Source organism: Myodes glareolus, chromosome 5, assembly GCF_982192425.1.
Source record: "Myodes glareolus chromosome 5, mMyoGla1.1, whole genome shotgun sequence".
NCBI lineage: Eukaryota > Metazoa > Chordata > Mammalia > Rodentia > Cricetidae > Myodes > Myodes glareolus.
Genome location: NC_142030.1, coordinates 114610273 through 114630629, shown reverse-complemented (window position 1 = coordinate 114630629; position 20357 = coordinate 114610273). Strand labels below are relative to the sequence as shown.

Below are 20357 nucleotides of genomic sequence, written 5' to 3'. Positions count from 1 at the left end.
TTAGTCTAGGATGACCTAGACTAACCATTTAATGCACAGGCTCCTACCCCACACTACAAGGAAAGTCTGCTAAAGGAGACCAGTGTCTGATAAGCCACTCTCCATCCATAGCCCTCTCACCTCAATTTCCAGGATAGGCTTAATCGCAGTCCTTCTAAGTCCCACGTCATTGTCTGGTATCGACATCAATAGTTCTGAAACTTACCCACAATAATTATCTTCAGCTTTGACTCACGATGTTGACTTTCAACTTCTTTCCCACACCTTCAAGAGATCCTACTTTGATGTTCTTAAACAATGGAAGAGAACCACGTCTTTGAGATCATGCTGTCACTGACCTGGCATTCTTCTGGTAGGTCCCTCTTCTTAAGTATTTAACTACTCTCCAAGGGTACCACAGCACTGTCAGCTATCAACCAAGACTTCTCATACAAGAGCCTTTGGCACCTGAAACAGCCAAATCATAACACTGGTCTGTGTGCTCCTGTATAGCTAGGAACAGATTCCAGGACACAGTCTTTCCTGGGCTGTATGACCTCTTTGGTATGTTTACCAAAAACATCTTTCTTTTTCTACAGTGGTGTATAGTTATTTCATATGAACTGAAATGTTCTCTGAGGGATGGAGGCTCATCAAGACTCAGGAAATAAATAAAATCACAAGCTTTACAAAGCTCCTGAAACTTAACAAGATTCACAAGTTCACAAGACCCCTCTCTATTTTTACATAAACACTGACAATTTCTGGGAAATTGTCAAGCTGCCTCAGTGTCAGGGAGAAAGGTCCAGGGATATAGTGCTTATGAGCTGTCAGCCATCCTGAGATGGGCTTTTACAGTGATATAGATGCCTTCGTGTAACTAATGGTCATAAAAGAACCTTTCCACCCATATAAGTAATCCCTAACAAACTCACTGGTTCACTAAGCTAGGCGTGGGTAGAATTATTCCCTTGCTTTGTCATCAGTGCCTTTTCTGGTGTGAATAGATAGATATTTGTCCCAGTCCCCTGAGGAAAGGTCACATAACATACATCCATCATAATAGTTCAGACCTTCATTTATCATACCATTGCATTGTGATGCCTATCATCTGGTTATTGTTCTGTAGTATCTTTGGTGGAAAATACAAAAGCTCTTTCTAAGATAAAAACATCCACCTGATATCTTTTGCTCTTTTGAGAGTTATATTTATGGAATTGCTGTTTTTTAAAGCATAATAAATGTATTATATAGTTTAACCAATAGGGTTTGGCCAGAAATGGCAGTGCTTAGAATAACTGACTGAGTACTCAGCACAAACACGACATCTGCATCGTAGCCTTGGAAGGGTCAGGAAGCATTGCAGAAGAGGGGCAGAAAGGGTTAAAGCAGGAGCCTGAGCAGAGGTGCTGTGAAATATGTCTCCTGGAGTCATGTCCTCAGGAGTCTCTGCAGCCATGGCTACTGCACAAAGTCAGGTCCATCAACACACAAACATTTCATCACAAGTGGAGAAGCAGCTCAGAAGACTGCCTTCCCAAGGAACTGTAGCAGAAACTGTAAACATGGCACTGGGGGCCACTTTCTCCCCCACACTTCTTATGCCAGTAACCCTCATTTAAACTCAGTGGCTCACAAAGGAGAGATCGGTGGAGGAGGAGGAATTATGGGAAAGAAGAAAGGTTTCTGAGGAAAAGAGAGGGGAATGAGAGACAATAGTGAGGGGGGATGAAAATGACCGAAATTCATTATGTACATGTAAATTGTCAAAGAATCTTTTTAGGGAAAGGGAAAAATGTTTGCTGAATAAGAACGCTCAGCCCCTCAGTTAACTTACTGACACAGGATATTCCATCCTCAGAGTTTAAAGCACTGAGTCCCTTTATTATGATCAATGTAGAAGGAAGTTTGAGCGAAAATTCACACTACTATGTCTATGCATGCAGGAAATTTATATCTAAATGTTAGTCTAACGTAGAAACCCTTTATCTGTTTGCAGTACTCACTCATTCACAAGCTCACTAGTACAGAAAACTCAAAATATCCAGCCCTTCTTTAATTCAATCATGTTACTCAGTACTCAAATGAGGTCTCAAAAATCAGAAATCCAGAAGAGCGCTGGTGTAAATCTATTCTTCTCCCGTGACTGCTGTAGTCTGAGGTTTACCAGCTCACAGAGGCGGAATGAAGATCTACCATCTGAGAGACCTGCTTTGCAGATACACAAACGCTAAGATGCAAACTATCGGCCCCTTGGGTCCTGTCCATTTTACCTATCTCTGAGGTCGCCACAAGGCCCTCTGGTTACGGAGAGACCAACTTGCCAATAAATAAAATATTGCCAGACTTATCCTGAATAGTGAACAGGAAGGGAGAATTTGCTGTGAACTGAACTGTGACGGGGAGTCGCTTCACAGCGATACTCTCCCCAGTGGCCGCCGCTGCCTCGGTGCCTTCCTCGTTGACATCCACATAGGACTTGTGAACAACCTTGGATAAATACAGGCCTTTGTCAGGTGACATTCCAGAGAGATCAGCTGTGGCCACGCTGAAGATGTCCCGCATCCCTAGGGATTTCAATAGGGAGTTTAGGTCGTATTTTACTGCAAGGTTGAATTTGGGAATGTGAACATCCACTTCTCTTTCCACCATGTTAGAAGAGTTGGTCCACTCTTGAAGCATCTTCACGTTCAGGTGTTTTTCTATCTAAGAATCAAAATACAGACGATCACACATGAGCCAAAACATAGCTTCCGAGTAAAGCAGATGTTTCTGTAATTCACATTGGGAACGGTCCAGCTTCTTCCTGGCTTGTCAGCCTTCAACGCTCACACGCTCACACGCTACCTATCTACCCGTTAGTCAGACCTTCCCTTCCTGTTGTCTATGTCGCCTCCATGTTTCCTCACTGACTTTCACAATGTACATTTTTGATTTCCCTCAACATTTAGCCTTTACCTAAGCCTCCCTGCTTATTGCCCTGGCAATATTGCCTGCTTACTGAATCAATCCACCATTTCTTCTTTACCTGCACATCTGAAATTTGGAGTCACATCTATATGAACTTAGTTCTCATTTGGCTTCTAAGATGCCAAATCACTTTGCCCCACTCCTAATGACTTCAATCTCCCTGGTGCCCTTTACGCTTTCTGTTATGCTTCTCCAAGTTCAACATGGTACATGCTCGCCTTGATGCCTTTGCACTTCTTTCCGACTGGCATTTCAACGCCCACATATGTACACAGGTTTCCCAAATGGTCCCAGCAACTGACTTCTCATAATAAAATAAAGCTTCATCATTTTTGTCTGTCATTTAAATGATAACCTTGGGTATTTAATGCCCTACAGCAAATTCTCTATAGCATTACATACTGTATAATTTTTATTATTATCTTGTTCCAAGGTTCAATACATTTTATTAATTTCCCATTCTCATAATACAAAATAAGATAAAGGTAGATTTTCTGTCAAAGTATCTTTTCATTATTTTCATTTGCTAGGTCTAATCCAAGTTATAATAACAGCAAACAGCTCTCAACTGCCTCAGTTAGCAGTGCTAACTGAGAATATGAGAATATGACGTGTGCTCATATTCTCCCTGGATCAGGGTCTTCTCACTTTCCCTGCCCATCTTCTGTATATCTAGTGAAACTCACATGGAGAGAATCCTCTAGGAACACCACCCCCAGCTTCCTCATTCTCATTCATAGCTTCCATAGTTTGCTCATGACTTTAAGAGAAGTTTAAACTGCTTCCAAATTGCTGACTTTAGCGTCCTCTACCCCAGCTAACTTCAAGTTCCCAGGGTCTTAATCCCCTCTGAACTGGCCCCACTTGTAAGCATATGTATTTCTACAGTACAGCTTTGCTTCTCTCATTCCAGCTCTCTGTGAACTGGTATCCCTCTCACCCCCTAATCCAAATGCATATAGCCCAACAGGCTCTTTCAGGAAACAACTGTGCCAACTGTTAGACACTGGCTGACTTAGTAACTGACTGTGGCCACCCTACTCTATGAATCAGCTTCCCCAGGCTCCCAGAGCCGTAACTGTTCTCCTAAGAAGCCTCATTTTATGCAGTGTTCTGCAGTACTGGGTAGGTCATAACTAGGTTGGGGTAAGATGCCATCATCACTTCTAGGTCTCTCTGTGCTAAGAACCGTTGACTACAACCAGGGAAAGGAGACTGAATCCAAATTTCTGCCACTGCTATCGTCCCTTCCTTGCTGTGGTGTTATTTCCTTCAGCGGTTAGCCTGTGAGTGTATCCTCTGGCTAGCTCAGAAAACTTTCCCTTAGCAAGGCTTTAACAACTCTCTAGGGCCCAGGGATCTCATCAGCATGACATCTCATTATTGCACAAAGAGGTTCACTAAGTGTATTATGAGGGATATGTACATACATTTATATTATATAACATAGTGAACCTATGTGACTTTTTCAATAAATGAAGTGCTTGTCTTGCCTGAATATTGTCCTAGAGGGCAGGAATCATCCTTAATCTACAACTCCTGGGGAAAGTCTACTAAGCCTAGTCATGAGCCCATGACTGATCATAAAGATATCACTGGGCACACAGAGTATGTGTGTAACAGTGTGCGTACACACATACATGCACACACAAACAACCACATGCATTCACTCACACATATGCTTGGTGCAAGTGGCACTGCTGGGCCTCTACCTGGTTGACATTCGCAGAGCCTACTGGAAGCAAGATGATCATTCTTAGATTGTTGTTGGCGTAGGGCAGCTCCAGGACCTGCATCTGTGGCTCCTTGATGAAGGCCAGCTTAAACGTTCCAGTCTGATACATCATGTCCACAATGGCACTTTTACCCTATTTTTAAAAAGATTGTGTTTAAGCAGTGGATATGTATGTATACTTTATTTTTACAGTAGGAATATTTGTGTTAGCACTCTAAAGTGGAACTGTTAACTGCACCCTTTCATTACTTTCCTTTGCACAGGTTATCAATTTTATAATCTTAAAATAAGTCAAAGTTAGAGACTATAGAAGTATAATAATATAGGGATGATTGGGGTCTTTAATTAAACACAGAGAATCTAGCTAAAATGACTTATGTTGGGAATCAAACGGGAGGCTCATTGTCTCTTCTAAGCCATGTGGATACTGTCTGGGACAACAGCTTAGTTGTTATCAGCTGTCAGAGGAAGCAATCATCATGAGAACCTCAAGGCTTCAGGGATAGGACACTGGGAAGAGACAAGGTTTCCACTTTTCAGAGAGTCTCTGTCCAGCCTCATGTCTAGTAAGAGAAGTTACTCACATTTTGAAAAGTAAGAGCCGTCAGCTAACTACAGCAATGTTTCCATGAAATTTTTCTGAACTGTGCTTAAATTATAGAAATTTTCCAAGACTTGTCATCAGTTTGAAAATGAAATACTTACCACACTTATGTGAAATGGAGCTTTCACTGTGTCTCTTTTCTCGAATTTATTTTTCCACTGTCCCTTGAAATATATGGCACTCACTAGGACCATGACAGAGGAGGGATCAATTGTACCCTTTCCAAATAAGTTTGTGACTTTTCCTTGTAGTAAAACAAACAAAAGAAGAGGTGATTTTATTTGGATTAGCTTGCTGATAATAGGTATTTTCAAAAGTTGCTTTCCCAGACAGTCACTTCCATAGTTTGTATGTAAAAGATCACACCCCACCCCAGGAGAACAAGATAGGGCACAGTACGTTTCAACCTACGAGTCACAATTCCTTTGGGGCTTGGAAATCAGATATCCTGGATGTCAGATATTTACAATTCAATTCCTAACAGTAGAAAAATTGCTAACAATTTTTTGTTACAAGTAGTAACAAAATAATTGTATGGCTGGGGGTCACACATATGAGGAGCTGTATTAAAGGATCACAGCATTAGGAAGGTGAGAACTGCCTTAGCAGGTGGAAACACTTACTACTCAAGTCTGCCGCTCCATCAAGAGAACCCGTGGTAGGCGTGAAAAAGCTGACTCCCAGTCATTCTCTCATCTCCACAAGAGCACCTTGGCACATGCATCATGCACATGTGCATGCACGCGCACACACCACACACACACACACACACACACACACACACACAGACTTTTTAATTAAATTTATCCATAGGTGTGTCAAAGTGTGTGTACATGTGTGAGCATGCCTGTGTGTGTATACATAGACATCAGAGATCACGGACTGTCACTTCTTTGTTGGTCTCCTGTTGGCCTGGAGCTCCCAGTTATTCTGCCTGTCTCAGCTCCCCATCAAGAAGGGCACAGTAGGCAGCACACACACAGCTTTTCTACACAGGCTTTTAGGCATCAGACTCAGGTCCTCATGCGAAGCAGCTCTTTAATGATAAGTTATCTCCCAGCCCTTCTTACTTTTTTACTTGTTTGCTCATTTTGTTGTGCTTATGATAGTGGGGGATTTTTGTTTGACAGTTTCATGAATACATATGAATTTTCGTCTTTCTCACCTTATTACCCTTCTTCAACTTCTCCCTCTCTCACTGAAACAACTTTTGTGCCCAGTAAGTCTCCTGTCTATTTTACAGGCTTTGTGTAAGTGAACCACTGAATTAAAATAGGGTTGTTTGCATAATAGTCTCTGTAGCCCAGGCTGTGGTGGAGCTTCCTGTTCAGACCAGGCTGTCCTAAAACTCAGTGTATGGAGCAGGCTGTTCTGGAACTCTGTGTAGACCTGAATTACAGACTCTGTTCTGTAATTCCACATCTGTCAGGCTGTGCTGGACTTGCTTTGCAGACAAGGCTGTCACAGACTTGCATTGTTGGTTGCTCTGCCTTTTCAGCAATCTGCCAGGTTGTAGGCATGTGCCTCCATTCTGGGCCACCTACCCTTGTAGTGCATGTATGAGAAGCAGTGCATTACAAATATAAAGACCGCTTAAAGCAAAGGCATATTTGAAATCAGGAATTTGTTTGGAAGATTCCAGAAGTTGTCTGCTTTGTGAATATTGTGACCAGTTGCCTTGGTGCCTTTCAGTGTTATGTAACCCAGAAACTCTTTTTGGAATGTACCCAGCCATCTGACATGAAGCACGGGTAGGCACAACACCCAACTCTAATCCTGAAGAAGGTTTTATTTTCATTATAATCCTGAGTCTACCCCATAACTAGCGTGTGAAAACAATAAATATGCATAGATGCTTAAAATATGTTTCTGAATGAAGGAGTGAATTAATTTTAATAAAATCTGCTGAATTTATGACATCCCCTTAAAGCAGGAATGATATTCACTTTCTCAGAGTCTTCTGCCATACATTGCTTAGGAGGAATGGTCACAAAATATATTCCTAAGTATGTTTCCAGTTCTTTCATTGTTATCTACCTGCATTTAGAATTCACATTAGTTAACTTCTGCTTCCTTGTTCGCATAGCAAGGGAAGACTTTTACCAAATGAACACAGATAAAGTTTGTACACATAAGATAGACATTAAAGTTTTGTACACATACAGATACACATATATGTTCACGCACACAGTTATCCTTACCATTAGTTTTATTCTCAACCCAAGTGTTAATACTTTTCCTTGTCTCTTCTGTAGACAATTCAAAATCAACAGTTTGCAACTTGGCTTGGAACAGTCTCTCGGAACATCTTAAATATTGCTGTAAAAGAAAGAACAATTGAATGACAGTACAGGAGTAGTGCAGAGAGGTCTGGAAAGATGGCCATTGAGTGAAGTATAGCTGGAGACTGCACTTACATTTCCTGACTGTCCACACCTAAAGTACACACAGAAACTGTACCAATTACATCATTGACCAATGGCTCAGGCATATTCCTAGATATTTCTGGCATCTGAAATTAACCAATTTCTTTTAATTTATGTACTGTCACGTGGCCTTGGCTTTACCTCATTTTCTGTTTTCTACCTCATTTCCTTGGCAGCTGGCTGGCATCTGTTTCACTCCGCCTTCTTTTTCTCTGTATCTCTGCTCGAATTTTCTGCCTGTCTTTATTCTACTAAACTACTGGCCGAAACAGCTTCATTAACTAGCCAACAAAAGTGACATGTACATAGAGGGACATCTCACAGCAGTGAAGCAGTTGCTGTGCAAGTGTGAGGAGCAGAGTTGCCATCCCCAGACCTGGGTAAAAGCCCGGTGCCCTGCACATGACTCCAGTTCTCCTACAATGAGAAAAAGAGCAGAGAAAAGGGAAATCCCCAGGAGCTAGTGACTGGATTACTCAAAGCGGTGCTAAGCAGGAAGAGACCATCTTTTAGAAAAGATTGCAAGAGAGAACACATACCCAAAGCTGTCCTCTGACTTCCACATACACACGTGGCTCAGGTACTCACTCTTAAAGTGACACACAGCAACACTGTGTCTCTGTCACTGTTTGGGAGAGGCAAAGAGGAAGAAAGATACCAGCTCAAAGGCAATAGCCCTTGACTTCCATTGTCTCAGACACTCAACACATTTTTGTGAGCTTCTGTGACAGCAGAAGAAAGGCTCCATAGTGTCAAAGTGCTTCCCTCACCTCAGATACAAAGATTCTGTTAGAGATGTGTGACACCTAAGACAGCTTAAAAAACCAAACTGGAAAGACAAACAAATATTTGAAGCTTCCTCCCAATGCTTCAGTAATCTTGATCAGATGGAGATGAACCAAGGACACCAGTATTTCCTGCCGGTCATAGCAGGAAGAAGGCTTGAGTTTAGATAAGGATCAAATCTAAATCTTATTATCTCTAACATTTGCCAACTGAAATTTTCAGAATCTGCTTTGTAGTCTCTAGACTTATTGGAAGATTTGTATCTTTGTCAAAGCACAATGAAATGATTGTATGAAACAAAACCTGGGATGAGTTCAAGAGTGATTTTCCCTGGGGATTATTAAGTGAACATTCAATGGAGCTACACACTAAAACGTTCATGGGTAAGGGCTGAAACCCACCTCCAGTTTTGGAACTAGAAAAAAAACTAATTCTCTTGTTTTAAAGACAGAAGTCATATGTATAAATGGAAAGAGAACTCACATCTCTTGGCTCCTAGTTGAATACACCTATAACTACCTCTTGATAGTCTACCATCAAGTGCCTTTGTAAAGATAAGAAATGGCTCTCACTTTTCTTCCCATCTATAAAGGGCAATTCTTACAAATGACTTCATTTTGTGTTTAATCTCTGACCCTAGTTTTTGCGCAGTTTTATGGATTTTACAGAAAAGGGAGTTTTCATGTGATACTACAGAACGCTAAATTTTGATAAAGTCATTTCTCAGAATGCCTATGCTCAAAGTCAGCATTGTAAAGAGCACCCACCGTAAGTTCTTCTCAGTCCCCCCATCTTTACACTATGAAATTCAGAGGCCCCAGGAATGCTTACCTTGTGGAATGTGATCGTCCTCGTCCCATAGATTCTGTTAGCAATGCTGAGGGAATTCAGTTGGTTGATTTGGGATAGCAGAGCTCCAAATTCAGAATACATCCTTCCACCTTGGCTGCACTGGCAGCAATAAACAAAGAAAAGTGATTGGTTCCCTGCCACTAAAGAGTTATAAATAATGAAAAGAAAATATCTGCAGATCAAGATTTTTTGCCTTCCAATAAACAGCAGTGAACACAAAGAGATGAGCTGCTCAAGCATTTTACTTGATTTCTTTTAGCAAAACAATCTCAGCAGATGGTGTACAGACTCAACAGTATTACTTGTTGCTCCTAAGAGTTTAAATCAGAAGCTTAAGCTTTCATGAACAAAGAGATTCTAATGCAAATTCTGTGGCTGCCTCTGTATTTATATTTCTACGTTCAATTCTCAATCTTTTTATTCTTTCATATATATTTTTTGACTGTTTTTTACTTATATTTTATTCATTGTGTGATCATATTCCACTGTCATCTCTTGAATGACATGAAAGATGTGTTTAGGCTATGAAATATTACTTCAACTGTGTAAAGGTATGTTGCATTTACTTAATGATGTAAAGATGTGCTACATTCGTCCATCTGTATTTTTTTAGATTCTTGTTGACCCCTTCTTCCCAATTAGTGGGCATGGTCTTACTGGATAGCCCTGACTCGAATGCATTGTGTGTACCAGTCTGGCATTGAACTTGCCAAATCTCCTCCTGCCTCTGCCTCCTCCGTGCTGAGATTACAAATATGAACCAACACACCCAACCAATGTCTCAGTTTTCTAAATGACTATCTAAACAAACTCTTCAACCTTCACTAATAAGATCTAATATATTCACTTGTTTTATGCAGTAGCAATTCTGCAAAGTTTGCAAATGTGATACATATGACTTATCATTAAGAATTCATTGATGTCAACCAAAGAGGTGATGTCTACATTTCCTAAACAATGGTTCCTAATAAACAGGGTTTCTGAGAAGGTTTTGATTATGTGTGTGAGTTATAGAATTTTTAACTATGTAAAAATGTGGTACATTTATTTATGCTATGGAATATTACTTTAATTGTGTAAAAGTGTGTTGTATTTGTCTAATGATGTAAGCATGTATACATTCATTTATGCTGTTTTTGTTTATATGTAAAGATTGTTGCACTTGTTTCACCTTGTCTGCTTAAGGCACCTGAATGGTCTAATAAATGACCATTTCATAAGTATATCTAATAGAAACAATGAATGGCCAATATCTAGGTCAGGAGAGAGATAGGTGGGGCTGGCAAACAGAGAGAATAAGTGGGATGAGAACTCTAGACTCAAGAAGAACAATAGAAGGGGAGAGAAGGAGGAAGAAAGACTGGGAGACAACATACAGAAAGAAAGGTAAAAAGCCCTGAGGCAAAATGTAGAAAAAGAGATAAAGGTTAAGTTTATAAGAGCTAGCAAGAAATGAGCCCAATCTAGGCTGAGCATTCATAACTAATGTTAAGTCCCCGTGTCCCAATTTGGGGACTGGTTGTGGGCCTAAAAGAAAATAATCTTGGTCTCTCTTTCTCTCTCTTTCTCTCTCTTTCTCTCTCTCTCTCTCTCTCTCTCACACACACACACACACAGAGAGAGAGAGAGAGAGAGAGAGAGAGAGAGAGAGAGAGCGTACATTTATCCATATACCCAAGCAGTATTACAAATGCTACCATGTGAGAATTCTAAGTAAATTAGTGAATTCTCCTTTGAGAATAGTAGGAACTATTGTCTCAAAGCACATGGATGGTGCTATATCAGGCAGTCCTTTGTCAGTAGCTCTTAGTGGACTAACAAAACTACATGCATGGGTGAATCTGACAGACTCAATAGCAGGCAAAAGCACAGAACAGAAACGTTTGCATAAAGATGACAATGATTAGTTTAACAATTTGGATGGGAAGGCATTGCTGCTGTCATTACTACTGTGTGCTAAGCTCAGTCCCCAACAGTGGTTATTGGGAATATGATTGGGGACTACAGATCGAGCTGTCTTTTTCACAGACCCAAGAAAGGACTCCACTGCTCTACTCCGGAACTATGATTTCTTTTTTAAATAATTTTTTCATTTATTTTACATTCCAACCACAGTTTCCCCTCCCTCCTCTCTTTCTGTTCCTTCCACCTTCCATCTACCCCCACACCCACTCCTCCATTTAAAAAGGGGCAAGTCTTCCATGGGAGTCAACAAAACTTGGTCTATCAAGTTGAGGCAGGATCAAACTCCTCCCACTACATGAAGGCTGGGTGAGACATCCCTGCATGAAACATAGGTTCTCAAAAGCCATGAACTATGATTTCTTGATTCTTAGAGTACTTGATATCTCAGTAATGATATCCTCATACCTCAGAAAAGTCTTTCATCTTTGGTTTTAAGAATTCTGAAAAGTTGTCATAGTGGAGCACCTAAGAAAAGAAAAGAAGTCAACTGGTCACAAAAGTAATGTGCAAGGTATAACATCTGAGAGCTGCAATCCCTCTTCCATTTCTGATCAAGACCACTAGTGATAGATAACATGTGATAATGTTATGTTTCAAGTCCTGAGTTAAATCTTTGGGCATTTTATTTAACCCTCCCAACAAATTCATTGATAATTAATATTATCTCTATTTTATGTTAGGGAGACTGAGATCAAAAGGGACAAGCACCCTTGCCCCATACTGTGGTCGATCAGGTTCTAGAAGCTGAACTCCATTGCTGCAGCCACTCCGCCCTTCTTCTACTCTTCAGGTCTTCGTGTAGAGCACTGCCTATAGGGAGCCCTGGACAAATGGCTTCCCTGCAAAGTTAAAATATGCAGCTACCATAAGAGTTGTCAAGAGAGGTTTTTCTAGACATTTTCAGTAATAAAAACTCATAGATTCAAAAGACCCTGGTGGCTGGTGTCATGACAGATCGCCTTTCCTTTGTTCTTCTAGTTGTAAAATGGAGTTGACAATCTCTGTCTGCTAACAGGATAGTCCTGAAGAAGCTTAGTAATAAATTCCTTTTTAAATTTTATTTAAAATGGTGTGAGGATTTAGAGTTTAAAATTTTTAGAAGGAAAGAATAGCACCAAACATGTATTCTCTATTATATTAAAATCACCAAAATAAAAGTTACTGCAGAATGCCTTAGATATAAAAGAAGTTATGTGTTGTTTTGAGCTGCATTAAATCCTATTACTTAAAACTTTTTGTCTTTCTCAGAAATATGACTTATGTAAGTCATTTCTCATTTTTTAATAAAATTTTATAAGCAAGAGAAGGCACATGAAAATATCTGGGTTCTGGGGATGTTCTCCTCCAACCCTTACCTTTTCCATTTGTTCAGCACTCTTGCCTCTGGCACCCAGAAGGAGCATGCTTAGAGCATAGAACATGGTGAGTGGAGAAAAGAAGATATTTTCTCCCGCATTGTTCCTGCTTAGCTCTTTGAACACATCAAGGCAAAATTCAGCGTTTGCTGTGGTGATAGGATTCATTTTGCCAAGCGATGCCTAAGAATAGAGAAGGAGTGATTCAGCCCTGTGTGTTTACCATCTATGCTTTCAGACATCCTCTTCCTGGAATCTGTGTACCAAAAGCTTATGCTCCACGAACTCAAACAATTGTTTCCCATCAGACTGCCCACATCCATAGGCCTCACAAGACAGAGTGTCACCTTTCCTCTCAGTTCTGTACAAGCAATCTGACACCCGCCACAGTTTTATCCCCATCTTGGCACAATCTTCCAAGAATGTGAAGTAAATCTAGTAAGGTGACCAAAGTTCCCCATCCAGTCAGAGCCACGGCATCAGTGAAAATGAAGGAACCAAAAAGACACACCTGAGAGAAGAAAAGATTATGCTGGAGTATGGACTACTTTAGGGAACGAGTGTGTTGGGAAAGAAACATCATGAGAGCGCCAAGAGTACCGAGCTGCAGAAAGGGTAATCAGCAAGAGGAGTTCCCAGCCACTGTGAGACTGTACTCTTCATAGGGCTCATTGCTGACAAACACTCTTTTGCTTTGTCTTCCTGGTGGTCACTCTCTTTTAATCCACTGCCTCCCACTCAGGATCTTTCACCATTGCTAGCCTCGGTTCATCAAATGTCTCCAGGATTCAGATCTGAATCTTCCTTGCCTTTACACTCCCAGTGACCTCATGCCAGGTCATGCTCAAACATCGCCAACACACTGTAAGGTCTTTGTTAGAGTTTGAATATAAAATGTGCCCCCACGGACTCGTGAGCTGAACAGACAGTCTCAAGTTGGTAGAATTCCCGAGGGAGATACTGGAAATGTTAGATAGGACCTATCTTGAGGAACTAGGTCACTAAATGTATGAACTTGGAGCCGTTAATTTTCTCTCCCCCTTCTTCTCCCTCCCCATCTCTATGATCCTCTCCATTCCTTCCCTCCCTTCTTTCTTCTATACTTTGACCTATTCTACCATTCCTTCATCATGTTAGACTGAGTTTTCTGAAACTATGAGTAAATGAAACTCTTTCTTTATGTTTGCTTCCCGAGATATGGTTATAGCAAAAAACAAAGCTGACTCTCGAATTTAGGCTGTCCCTCAATTCTAGACTCATATATCCAACTACACACTCAACATGTCCACTTAGATGCCCAATGGGTCCTTCAAAAATGTCAGGACATAAAGTAACCATTGGTGCCTTACTCTTCTCCCTCACCTTCTCCCTCACAGCTTTCTTCATTTCTGGAACCCTTGATTCCACTTTCCTATTTTTCACACTAATAACCTACAGTATCTTCTTTACTACTTTCTTCTTATTTGCCTCAAGTCTGTGAAATATTTTCTTTCCTACACTATCAAAAATGCTCAAAGTCACCTTCTCTGGTTTTACTACTTTGGTCAAATCTTCCATTGTCCCTCCCCTGCTATCCTGAAATGCTTTCCTCTCCTGACTGCCTTATCTTTCTTTCTGTGGCGTTTTCTCAAGAAGCAGGAGTGATGCCACTTCAGCATCAGATGCTCGTGGTGCTCTGTGCTCGGCTTTATCAGAACCTTCCCATCCTGCTCGTGGTGCTCTGTGCTCGGCTTTATCAGAACCTTCCCATCCTGCTCGTGGTGCTCTGTGCTCGGCTTTATCAGAACCTTCCCATCCTGCTCGTGGTGCTCTGTGCTCGGCTTTATCAGAACCTTCCCATCCTGCTCGTGGTGCTCTGTGCTCGGCTTTATCAGAACCTTCCCATCCTGCTCGTGGTGCTCTGTGCTCGGCTTTATCAGAACCTTCCCATCCTGCTCGTGGTGCTCTGTGTTCGGCTTTATCAGAACCTTCCCATCCTGCTCCTGGTGCTCTGTTCTCGGCTTTATCAGAACCTTCCCATCCTGCTCGTGGTGCTCTGTGCTCGGCTTTATCAGAACCTTCCCATCCTGCTCGTGGTGCTCTGTGCTCGGCTTTATCAGAACCTTCCCATCCTGCTCGTGGTGCTCTGTGCTCGGCTTTATCAGAACCTTCCCATCCTGCTCGTGGTGCTCTGTGCTCGGCTTTATCAGAACCTTCCCATCCTGCTCGTGGTGCTCTGTGCTCGGCTTTATCAGAACCTTCCCATCCTGCTCGTGGTGCTCTGTGCTCGGCTTTATCAGAACCTTCCCATCCTGCTCGTGGTGCTCTGTGCTCGGCTTTATCAGAACCTTCCCATCCTCACAAAGAAGCCAAATCTTGCCGAAACAAGCAAGGCTCTCTGGCCTGACCCTGGCCTTCTCAGACCTCACCAGCACCGCACTGCACTGACTCTCTAGCATTTCCATCCATCGAATATACCAAGTATGTTCACCTCGGGTCTCTATGTTGTTTCTCTCTCCTCTGAGATAGCCTTTCTGCCAGTGCTCAGATGGCTCACTATGGCAGCTCGTTTCCATCTCTCTTCAGGAAGGCACCCTATTAATAAGTCTTTTCCTGGTGTTCCCCTTTGAAAACTCAGTCCACACGCCCACATCAGATCTCTCCAATTTGCTTTTCTTTCTAGAACATACCACCTGACTCACTACATATGAAAAATTTTAACCTGACCTACTCCTTAGCATACTGGCCCCATTAGATCATGGATTTCCTTTTGTTTTCACTGATGGACATATAGAAGCCCCTTAATAATTATCTGTGAAAGAAGTGAAGGGGGGATTTTAATCTGGTAAGTATAGAAATATGCAAGTATGAAGTATGCAGAGAATCTACCCAGAGAGGAACAGCCCCTCCTGTTTCCTGAAGAATGGAAGGAGAGTCTTCCAGGAAAGTGCAAGTAAAAATATTGTTCTTAAGAAAAGCAACAGAGTGAAAAGCCACTAACATACTTGAAAGAGAAGTTTATGTATCAAGGAAATGAAATAGAAGGACAAAAACCATGGGAAATAGGGATAGAGACAATAAGGGTGTGTCTTTGGAGCATACATGGCCTGCTGAGATGGCTCATCATGGAGTGGAGTTGACGGGTCATCCAGTAAGTGTTTACCATCTCCGTGACCTTCTTATGCATCCTTTCTAACTTCTGAAGGTTTCCCCTCCTGCTCTCCACAGAGCATGTTTGCAGATGTTGATCACCCACCCATCAGCAAGAGGACTGGCTGCAGGCAGACTCCATGTTTGCTTAAATGAAGGCTTTCTGCTTCCTGGTCCCCAGAAACAATTCCTAATTGCCAAACCAATTAAGAAAATTCTACATTCCACAACAGTGAGTGACTTAGGACTCAGAAACTTCTGGAATCCTTGCTAAGAAAAATTTTCCAGTGAAGAAGGTTAAGAAGACACACATAGGAGAATCTACTTCCTTTCAGAATTGTGCTCTCTACATGTGGTTGCCAATGAAGTAGCTATTCATGGTCACAAGGAAAATACTCAGAGAGGAAGCCCAGGATGATAGAGGAGAAAGATGGAGAAACCTGAGTCCTCGATGAATCACCTCTGAGTAGGTAGGTACACAGCCTTGAATCTACCCTGTTTTGGGATTTCTTGCCATGTCATATGAAAGCTTTTCATCGCTATTTCAAGGAAAAGTTTCAGTTGAAGTTTCTGTTTCTTGCAGCTAAAAGCATCACCACTTACCTTAGGAACTTTTATTACCGCTTGTCCCCTAACACCAGCAAGGACACATGCTAACACTCACATGTTCCTTGTTTTTCCTATTCATATTTATTTATTTATTTAAAGTCTTTTCTCATTTTACATACCAATCCCAGTTCCCACTCTCTTCCTTCCTCCCACTCCTTTACCTTCCCGCCACCCCACCCCCATCCACTCCTCAGAGCGGATAAGGCTTCCAATGGGGAGTCAACAAAATCTAACATACGGTTTTGTGGCAGGATCAAGACCCTCCCCACTATATCTAGGCTGAGCAAGGTATCCCTCTAAAGAAAATGGGATCCAAAAAAGCCAGTTCAAGCGGTAGGGACCAGTATTTGCTGATCTCACTGCCAGTGGCCTCGCAGTCTGCCCCAGCCATATAGAATGTCAACCACATCCAGAGAACCTAGTTTTGTCCTATGCTGACTCCCCGCTGTCATTCCAGAGTCAGTGGGCTCCCATTAGCTCAGTTAAGCTGTTTCAGGGAGCTTCCCCATCATGGTCTTGATCCTTTATTCATCTTATCACTCCTCCCTCTCTTCAGTTGGGTATTGGGAGCTCAGTCCATTGATTATTAGATGTAAAACAAAGGATCATGAGCCTGAAATCCATGACTCCAGAGAAACTAAGTAACAAGGAGAACCCTAAGAGAAACATATATGGATCGCCCTGGGAAGAGGACATAGATGAAATCACCTGGAAAAAAATGGGAGTATGGTGGTGGGGGAAAGGGAAGGGAGGAGGGGAAGGAGGAGGAAAGAAGGGAAAAGAAGAGGAAAGCAAGAAGGAACAGGATAGTCAAGATGGGGGAAGGACAGAGAGGGAGAGCAAGGAAAGAGGTATCTTGATTGAGGGAGCCATTATGGGGCTAGAAGAAATCTGGCACTAGGGAAATTCCCAGGAATCCACAAGGATGACCCCAGCTAAGCACCTACGTAATAGTGGAGAGGAAGCCTGAAATGGCCTTCCTCTGTAATCAGATTGATGACTATGTTGTCATAGAACCTGCATCCAACAACTGATGGGAGCAGAGGCAGAGATCCCCTTACACTTTTCTAAAGCAGCTACTCATTTTAGTTAGACTTTCACAGGTCTGAAAATATTCATTCTTTTACCACAAATCTGAGTATGAATGGTTTCACATGTTTTTAGAATCCTAGTCTAAGCACATGGTCCCCAGGACAATACCAGATCAGCTATAGTCCTCCCTACTTCTGTGCATTTACTGTGGTTACTAATGTATGTTTTCAGCCATGCCCATTCGACCTGAGCTCACTGGAGGTGGATTTGCTGGGGTGTGACCTGTGTGTCACTGATTTAGGAATGTATGTCATGCTCCCCTTCAAAAGTTCATACTTTGTGTTTCGACTGTCATAAAGAGCTAAGAGCATATGGTCCTCAGACCTGAAAGAGGGAGGAGAGCATGTGGCTCAACCATTGTCAGTCAACAAAGAAGCAAAAGGAAATGTGTCACTTGGGACTTTCAAAACAATGAACCAAGGCATTTACCAGTGCCAGTGATGATCACACCTTCCTGCAATTAGAGCTGGTGGCTCTAAACTTGTTCATATGTCTGGGTGCTATGCATGTTAGTTCTTTGACCATCCAGAACAATCACTAGAGTTAATCTGAGCTGGACAAGTCTTAGCTTTTGATTAAAAAAAATTCACATGGGCTTTGTTCATCTCATTCCACTCACCTGCAAGCCTATGTCTTCACAAGGATGCTGTCCTTCAACTAAATCTTTGTACAGTGCTCTATAACATCTGTAATAATTAGTGTCCTTAGAAAACATTTATTTGGTAATCTTAATAATAAAAGTCCACCCAGTAATGAGGTATATCCAAGCTGACCTTTCTTTACACTGTATTCTGTGTTGAAGAGGGTGGAGTTAGTGAGTTAAGACAGTTGCTGGGATGTAATTTCAGATTTACAAGTAAATGTAATTTTTTAAATGTGGGTCATGTTTTTATTATAAAGCAGACATTGAAACCTGCAATTACTGAGGCTCCTTTAAAAGACTTTAGAATACACAGCAGAGTTACTTACTAGGTTCTGTGCTTTTGAAAATTCTGTTTCTTTCTTTATAATCATAAGTAGAAAAGGTCAACGAGTTATACTCCCAGCTTCTTGAAGCGAGTTATTTTTGTCTGCATAGGTCACTCTCTTCCTCACTCCCCACTTGACACCTAATTCCTTCTCTTTCCCCTCCACTCTCAGAACACAATTTAATCTCTTTAGAGATTTTCCTTTTTTGTTTCTGTTCTAGTAAAATATCGATTTTGTTGTGTCATATACTTTTGGCTTTCATAAATGAGTTTTAGTTAAGTCATTTGTCCTTTATTTAGTACTATATGCTTAAGATGCATCCATGTTGATCCAGATACATCACTCCTATCTGGCGAATTTTGTCTTCTCATGAAATGCCAGCCTATTTCCTCCTCAGAGACTGACACATGAATGGCCTTCTGAATCACACCGTCACAGGCAGGGCTGTGAGGAACATCTTCATATGCCCTGTTTACACACCTGCACTAGCACACTCTTGAGACGTAAATTATTAGATCACAAGGTCCTTGCACACACAAAGTACTGCATGTGCAGGGTCCAGAACCTTTAGTTTTGAAGGATGTGTCGCACTTCTACAGTTCTGCAGAGGACGCATTTGGAGCTTGAGAAATCACACACAGTTAGAATTGGAACAGGAGTCCATCTCTCTTGAATCTCAAGCTTCTGTCTCTTCCTACCACGTTATAAAATAACAACAAGAACATTGGCAGCTAGCATCAACAGACAAGAGCTAATAAACAATACTATTTGCCTGACCTCACAGAGATGTTCAAGAAAGCTCAGGTGGGAAAACTGGGAGTCCCATGGAAGGCGATCGTGTATAATTTGAAAAAAAGAAGAGAATTATAGAAAGCTTTCTTGAACATCTCTGCATATGTCTGCCTACGTTTTAGGACAAGAAGCATCTGCCAGGAAAGTGGAATGTGTCATGTCAAGTGAGCTATGAGAGAGAAGGAGGCAAATAAAGATTCCTGAGCCTCTTGTCTTTTCTTAGTTTAAAAAGATGGATTCAGGAAATGTCAGCAGGGGGTATGCAGCCGAAATAGGCCTGTGAGGGGAGATAGAGTCAGCTCTTTCAGAACACATATGGGCAAAGACCTCAGCTTCTTACAACAGAAGACACTGTCTGCGAAAAGTACAGACACAGAAAAACTCACAGATACATCCACAAAGACACACACACACACACACACACACACGGAATCTCTCTCTCACACACACACATGTGCATGCATACACCTTTCCATCCACATACAACACATGTATCACAGAGAAAAGCATAATACTTATTTAAAGGCTTAGGGCTAATACTAAGATATAAGCATAATTTCTGTACAAAATCATTTAGATTTATGAGATCTAGTAAGCTAAATCGATGATTTTATGATGCTCATTTTCAGTGATATTCAGATATGCTAACAGTCTTATTCAAAGGCCAGTTAAAGTCAGTTAAATAATAAGCTATCCCTTCATCTTACTCTTTACAGACCTGCCAAGTGTCATAGCTTACTCTTATTTGTTGCCCTCTGACAACAATTCTACCCATAAAGTACAGAAATATTTCTCTTTACCTTTGTTGCTTCCCGATGGTGATGGGAACAGTTTGGCAAGTTGGACTGGAGTGTGTCCTTCCAAAGGAAATTTAAGCCTTCACTTTTTGCTCCTCCCTTTCCACTGTGTTATGATTCAGCTCCTCACCTGCTGGACAGGAAGTACAACCCCAAGAAAGAAGTCCTTCTGCAGGCCATACAGTGACTTTGAAAGACTTACAAATGATCTGCTTTCTGGAACGCTTCTGAAGGCCATGCAGCGACTTTGAAAGACTTACAAATGATCTGCTTTCTGGAGCACTTTATGTGCTCTCA

At 41.5% G+C, this 20357-nt stretch overlaps 1 protein-coding gene across 1 annotated transcript; it reads right to left on the bottom strand.

Annotated features, from left to right (window-relative positions):
• Window positions 1-1828: 1828 nt before the first annotated feature.
• On the bottom strand, window positions 1829-20179 carry Serpinb11 (serpin family B member 11). The gene is made up of 8 exons (XM_048443731.3): window positions 20064-20179; window positions 12673-12855; window positions 11723-11782; window positions 9332-9451; window positions 7490-7607; window positions 5390-5532; window positions 4662-4817; window positions 1829-2685 (listed from the first exon to the last, which is right to left on the bottom strand). The coding sequence occupies exons 2-8, from the start codon at window positions 12838-12840 to the stop codon at window positions 2284-2286; spliced, it is 1167 nt and encodes a 388-aa protein (XP_048299688.3). The 5' UTR covers window positions 12841-12855; window positions 20064-20179; the 3' UTR covers window positions 1829-2283.
• Window positions 20180-20357: the final 178 nt, after the last annotated feature.

Coding starts and splice junctions, on each gene's coding strand:
- Serpinb11 (XM_048443731.3), bottom strand. CDS start 12,840: ATGAATCCTATCACCACAGCAAACGCTGAATTTTGCCTTGATGTGTTC. Junction 9,452..11,722: donor AGATGAAAGACTTTTCTGAG/GTATGAGGATAT, acceptor TATTGCTGCCAG/TGCAGCCAAGGTGGAAGGAT. Junction 7,608..9,331: donor GGACGATCACATTCCACAAG/GTAAGCATTCCT, acceptor TTTCTTTTACAG/CAATATTTAAGATGTTCCGA.